Below are 6,884 nucleotides of genomic sequence, written 5' to 3'. Positions count from 1 at the left end.
TTAAGAAAGTACATTTCTTGGCATCCTTGATGTTTAAACTATTTGATGGTAAATATTCAGTTAGCTTCGCCAAAAACATACTCTTCACTATAGAAAGGGTATCCAAATGCCTTATATCCATTGTGTTGAATGTACGCCGTGTGGACTGAATCGCTTTTCTCTTGTTGGTAGCTGTCACTGGACATTCGCTTTTTCTGCCATCCTCCAAACGACAAAACTTTGAGTGGCAGCCCCACTAGAGGGGGGGTGGCGTGTCCTGCGGGGGTTGCCGCTGCGTTATGTGTTTGCCTTTGAGCCGGCAAAAAAATTGGAATCGGAAAACAAAACAAACTAAATGGGAAAATCCGGACCCAAGTTTGCCGTGCAACAACATCGTTGGCCCTTCGTACGAGGAAAATGGGCAACCGGAAGTGCGGGAAGCGGAAGTCTACAACGCGGATATACGCATATACATATGCATCAACAGGTGTTATTTTGGGGGGATGACGTCCGTTCCACGGGATTAAGTTTTGTAATTAGCCGAGTCTGATTGAATTGGAAATCATGTTTGGGAATTAATGAGCAATTAGTTGACGCATTATGAGCACGTCTGTCCCATCGATTTGCGGCTGGTTGCCTTGATAAGATCGCCGAATTAGAAGGGGCTTATAAATAATTTGATTTGCACTCTACGAAGGAGCTTAATTTAAAAGTAAGGAAGGAATTTAATAGATCAGATATATATTTAACATAACTTATAACAACTAAAGCTTATACAATTTAAACAAATGTATTACAAGCAAACTATTTGTTGCTTAACTCCGTGTAAGTCAAGTCATCATACATGTTAAATATTCATGATGATGATGATTGAACGAAAAAAATGCCATTTATACTAAAAGTATTAATAAATACTTGAAAGTGCAACAGTGCAGGGTAATTGAAGAGCGTGGGTATGAATTTCACTGCGCTGAACAAGCCCATTTGGCAGGCATAAATCAGAATTCCTGATTGAGTTTATCGCTATTTTGCCATTTTAATCTATTTAGCATTTAATTGGCAGCCAGAGGAGCTGGGAACAGGCATGAAATATGCAAAACGCTTTTTAAATCATTTAAAAGGCTTTATTATTTATGAATTCCGATGATTTGTGGCACTATGAGAACGCGCCGGAAATCGATACCGCCAGGCACTAAACCAATTAAATATGAGTAAACATATCAAGCGGTCTTTGCCTGGCCATGATCGAAATGTTAGATTACAATATAATGTATGTTTTTATCCTGCGGTTTTAACAGTGCATTTTTTACGCGCCATTTTCAACTCAATCGGTTTAATTGTTTATGCAGTCCGCGTTTTGCCTGGAATGTTAAACAAATTGCGGTATTGCGGGCACATTGCATTTTTATCTGCTCCGCATTATGTGCACTCGCTGCGGCACATGTGTTTTTTACCACTTTTAATTAAAATGATGTATAAACCCACATATGTACATACATGTATGCACTGCGAGTCCGCAGAACTGCAAACCACAAAATAAATAGACTATCCATTCGAATGGCAGGAAATCGCACAACTGAAACTGCGATTATGTTTACGAGTACTCAGCGGCACAAGGCTCACTGGATGGATTGTTATTACAGCTTCCAGTTATCGCAGAGGATTTTCCATTTGATTAAACGTAAATATTGTACCAAAAACAATGACCAAAAACTGCAAGCTGCCAGACTTGCGCCACCGCCAATTGTTTGCGAAAGTTCATCAATTTGACAGCGAAATTCGATGGGTTTTTGCTGCTCCTTGTTAGTTATAGTTGCATTAATTAAAATTTTTCGCCAGACTGCACGGCGAGCAACAATAACCACTGGAATAATTCAACTTGATTGTCTTGATAGACAGCCAAACCGGCAATTAAGCACTCGCTGCGCCCAAGATCGAATCTAATGTTGTGTCTGCCACAACAGCAACTGCCAACTTATCGCCAGCTGCAGCTTTTGGCCATTTCCGCCCCCCCCCCCCCCAAATTTGGGGGTGGGGCCATCGCAGTGCCGACAGCGATGGATTGCAAAATCAGTCAAAATAAATCAAAGTGCCGCTTGCGAATGACGTATATATTACTCAGCTACATGCAGAACTATTTTAATTTATTTTTATATTTGCCTTAAAATGCTAAAATGTAGTTGAAAATGCACTATTCATCATGAACAGCTTGGAAATTTATACACCCTTTTTTAAAAGAATTGTTTATTGCAGCACTTTGATGGAAACTTATGCCATTAAAAACAAGCTCAAAGTGAGCAAATTTTTAATATATTACTTTAACATAAATGCTTTATTCATGCATTTTGCGAGATTCTTACTGATTTCTTGCCTGTGCTAACTTTAGGTTTTTGCAATTATGTAGACCTAGCTATAAAAACGCCAGTTTCGCATGCCTGATGCTTCGACTATTGATAAAATAAAATGGCAAAAGCAGTTTACAACTTTCGACCGTTTACAACTAACAAAGGGTCACAAATCAAGTTGGTCGGAGGGTTGGCTCGTGACTAACCGGAAGTCGCCATGTGCAAGAATTCCGACAGCCAGCCATCTCACACCCTTAAATCGCACCACCTCCCCCTCCCACCCACTCGTTTTCCTAGTTGGGCCGCCTGCAGTGTTGCGATTTAATTAAAGCGCCATTAAGTCAGCAATTAACAACAACAACAACAATGCCAGCTAAAGCAGCAACAACAGTAACAGCCAGCCAAACAAAGGGCAAACAACTTTGACGCCCCGGCTTCGCATCGGCTTTAGATTTTCCTTTTGTTTTTCCCGCTTCCGTTTCCGCTCTTCCCGCTTTCATTATGTTTGCATTTGCTGCTGCTGGCGCATTAAATTCTTTTTTGCCGTGTTATCGCTTAGAGAATTCATTAGCAATTGCAAGGGGGCCATTCATTGGGCCTCCCTTATGTTTCTGGCCAGAAACCATTTTGCATATTGCTGAAAAAAAAAATAAACAAAGGAGGGCCCTGCACAAAACTCACACTGTCGTGCAAAAGTCGCAACCCTTTGATTTTCCCGACTAACTGCAGCGCACGCCTTCAGAAATAAAACCCTCTTTATTCTGCATTCTTAACGTTGGAACCTTTAAAATTCCTGGAATGTGACAAGTTCTTAAGGAATAAGTTTGAATTACTCGGAATTCCACCGCAAAGGTTATTTGTAAAATTTAAGAAAGAAATAGTTTCTCTTAAAGCACGAAAACATACAAATAAGCTGGTTTTAATTGGCAATAAGGAGTTTTCTGCGAAATTTTACACAAACTAAACAAAAATTAAAAAAAAAAAACAATCTACATTTAGTAATGAGCGAAAATTAGTTTATGTACCAGTCGTTGCATCATTATAACAATATATCATTTGATATATAGTAATAAAACTAAGTTGAAATCCACACAAATCTACAAATATCAACAAAATAATAAAAATAATAAATATAAACTCCATGAACTTCAGAATGGGGAAAACAATATTTTGGCATTTAAACTCGTAATAAAATAGGCTAAAGTTACAAGTATTTCATAATTTTTTTATCGCTCGCAGTTTTGCGTGCAGTTTAAGTGAAAAACAATTGAAAATGTTGTTATGGCAACTCCTCCATAAAGAATATACTAATATAATATTATTTCAATGAAAGCCCGAAAGTTGCGGGCTTTTTGGCAACGTGAAGCATACTTAAGTAGAAAGCAAACAAACACACGCATTTAAAGTCAAACAACATTTTATGAAAACCACTCGAAAATGGAAAATTCCTTGAATTCGAAATTATGCGGAGTAAGGAGTCAACCCCATTGTGTGGATTATTATTTCGCCTTTCCATTGTTTAGCATAGCAACTAAACTCGATTTTCGTTCCACTAAAGGGGTGTGTTCAGTGGTTGTGAGAGGTTTCTACGGCACAAAAAGCACATTAAAATCATAAAAAAATAAAATAAACCAGCCGCTGCTGCTGCTGCCATATTTCCCATTTTTCCTAATATTTGACTTTGTTCTTTCGTCCGACGAGAAAGTTTTATTAGGGGTACGTGTCAGGGTTGCCATGTGTGCGGATGTCGGGGGGGATGTTTAGGGTTACCCCGGGCTTTCGTTGGGGGTACGACGAATGAACTGAAACTGTCAAAAGTGCACATTCCGCTCTTGACATTTTACCAAAGCGCAGCTTGAACTTTGTACTTCAAGGGGTGGGGGGTTGATGTGGAATTGAAGAGAGAAAATGGGAATGTGGGAAAGTGTCGTGCCAGCTATCGACATTGAAAGCGCAAATGAAAGGGAAGTCCTCTTTTGAATGGCACTGGCAGCTTGCGATGGAATCCCAGACATATCCCAATCCCATAGGGTGGAACGCGCCATCGCTAGAAAGTACCGACGGCACGCGTTCGTCCGTCCCCCCGGGGGAGGAACGCCCCCCGCCTCCAGCCCCCGGCACGCCCCTGACAAGCAGTTAAAAAAGGCTAAACGAGGACGGGGCATAAACCCAGAAATTTGCTCTCTGTACGTTTATTGCTTTTAAATTTGCCAATTGTCGAATCTGGCGATGGTAAGTGCATGTGTGTGCACTGAAAACAAATAGTGTACAAAGCTCTTTACTATCTAGCATCCTGTTTTTAAGGAATCCAAATGGTCTTAAGTGGACTTAGAGATACGAAAGTGTTTCGACTGTCAGAATGACGAAAGCATAAAAGTGCTGAAGAAACACCAAACACTTTCTAGATAAAGCTGCTATTTGTGTTTTTGTTAGTCATTCAAAAGGGGATCATCATTTGTTATCAGCATTTTGACGAAACACCTAATAACCTGCTATTTAGAGAATACATACATATGAACTGTTTTCGCCAGACTCTTGCCTTCATGCCCATTTTTTTCTGCAAGATAAGAGCGCCTTGTAAAAAAAGTTAATTAATAGCGCCGCGTCTTGTCTTATAAAAGCTCGCCACTTTCAGCTGCTGCCAACAAACGATCCAAGAACGTCCAACTAACCTATTCAACATGCGTCTTCTGCTCATCCTCTCCGTTGTCCTGGCCGTGATCCTCGGCTGCCACGCCTACAGCGCCACCTGGGGGCGCAGGGTCAACAACGACTTCCTCCTCTCCCGCACCAGGGAAGTCCGCAATCCGATCAAGAACAACTACTGGAACTTAAACGTGAACTACCCCAATGGATTCTACAACATCTCCGCCGTGATCGTCTATGACAACTTCAAGAACAGCTCCGGAGCATCTCCCAGTCTTTATTCCGGCGGTCCGGGCTACCGTTTTGCAACCGTGAATCTTCGTGGTCAGGTGAACCGCGGAATCGATTCCACCGTCGAGATCTGGGGTCGTTAAGTGATCTTGGGAGCATGTTGTAAAGGAATTGAAGTCGAATTGAAATGTCAAAAAATTGGGGAAAAAAACTATGGAATCAAACAATAAAGAAAGAAAGTGTAAATTCACATATAAGTTTTTGTTTTAATGTTAAGCAATATTATTTTATTTCATTGAAGGAATGGTGAACACAGGGTATCAAAGTATAAGGAAAAAATCAAAATCTTTTTAGATAAAGCCCTGTTCTTATTGTATTTTGTTCTTTGTAGGTTTTTGTCGTTTTTTGTCAGGTTTTTATTGTAATGTTAAATAACCTTCTGCTTACCAGGCTCGCTAGAATTAAAGTATATAAAATTTACAAAAATTTGTATCTTTATTTTGAAACCTAATTCTGTTAGATACAAGTTTTTCTTGTGGTGTATGTCTTTCATGTTCGGGTGAGTCCACAACAAATTGCTTATCAAGCGAGCGCATGTAGAGCAGCCAAACTGAAAATGGGGGCCCAGCAAGGCCAAAAGCAGCCCTTAATTTGGCCAATTTAAAAATGGAAATCGATTCCCCCGAGAGTCGGCGATGTGTCAATAAAATGTGATTAACAAGTTGCTGCACAAAATGCCAACACAGACTGCAATCGGATAATGGCAATGGCAATGGCAGTGGGTACAAAATGCTTCGCCGACATTCCCTCAGGCATTTCTCGCTGCTTTGTATCTTTCAGTTGTCATTGTGGGGTTCCTTTTTGGTTTTTTTGTTCTTTTTTTAGGGGGTGGAGGCTGTGCAGGGGTGGGGGTAGCAAACATCCTGGGAGCGTGGCGAATTATCCCTTTCATAAGTGACAAATACGTCCACCCTCATCAGCCACGGCTGCTGCAAGTAATGAGATTTTATTCCAAACCAAGTGACTGCTAGCCGTGGTAATTCGCAATAAATATGCAGCCAGGATGAGACCAGCAGCTCGATTTGTGTGTCAGGCGATAAGGAGGATGCCACCCCCAAGGATCGCGGTGGAACTGTGATTCCACGAATGCATTCCGTAGCATATTAACCAACTCCACGGACGCAATGCCACAGGCATGAATGGAATAATCTCTGGACTTAATTAAAGTAGGGGCGAGTTCCGGTTCAAACAATGCTAATGACAGCCGGCAGCTTAAGTCGGATTACATTAGGGATGATTAAAAGTTCGCTATTCGACACTTTTGTGGGCAAAAGGCTATGCGTCGGTCGGAATGTCTGACGTAATCATGGCTTAAATCGACAGACACTTGTCTTGGCCTTGTTATAATTCCAATGGAATTCTGCATCAGCCAAGCCTTGTGTGGCTCGTATAACTCACATTTTAATTACTTAGCCATAATTTAATTGCTTATGCATTCACATTCCTCACTAGTTGATCAACCAATACACAAAACTCTTGACAGCTTCAGAAAGTTTGGTTCGTTGCCAATTTGCATATATTGGCTTACATTAGATTATGGATTATTTATTGAGCAAAGCATTTCGATTTTGTTTGCCAAACTAATGAGTGAAAATTTGTCAGTTCAAGCCACTTGATGAGATT

At 40.6% G+C, this 6,884-nt stretch overlaps 1 protein-coding gene across 1 annotated transcript; it reads left to right on the top strand.

Annotated features, from left to right (window-relative positions):
* The first annotated feature begins 4,947 nt into the window (after nucleotides 1-4,947).
* Nucleotides 4,948-5,451, top strand: LOC6734255. Its single transcript, XM_002081248.4, has one exon. The coding sequence runs from the start codon at nucleotides 5,006-5,008 to the stop codon at nucleotides 5,342-5,344; it is 339 nt and encodes a 112-aa protein (XP_002081284.1). The 5' UTR covers nucleotides 4,948-5,005; the 3' UTR covers nucleotides 5,345-5,451.
* The last annotated feature ends 1,433 nt before the right edge of the window (nucleotides 5,452-6,884 follow it).

The sequence above is a fragment of the Drosophila simulans genome, chromosome 2R, assembly GCF_016746395.2.
Source record: "Drosophila simulans strain w501 chromosome 2R, Prin_Dsim_3.1, whole genome shotgun sequence".
Lineage (NCBI taxonomy): Eukaryota > Metazoa > Arthropoda > Insecta > Diptera > Drosophilidae > Drosophila > Drosophila simulans.
Note: the sequence above shows the minus strand (reverse complement) of the source record. Positions and strands in the feature narration are given on the sequence as shown.

Coding starts and splice junctions, on each gene's coding strand:
- LOC6734255 (XM_002081248.4), top strand. CDS start 5,006: ATGCGTCTTCTGCTCATCCTCTCCGTTGTCCTGGCCGTGATCCTCGGC.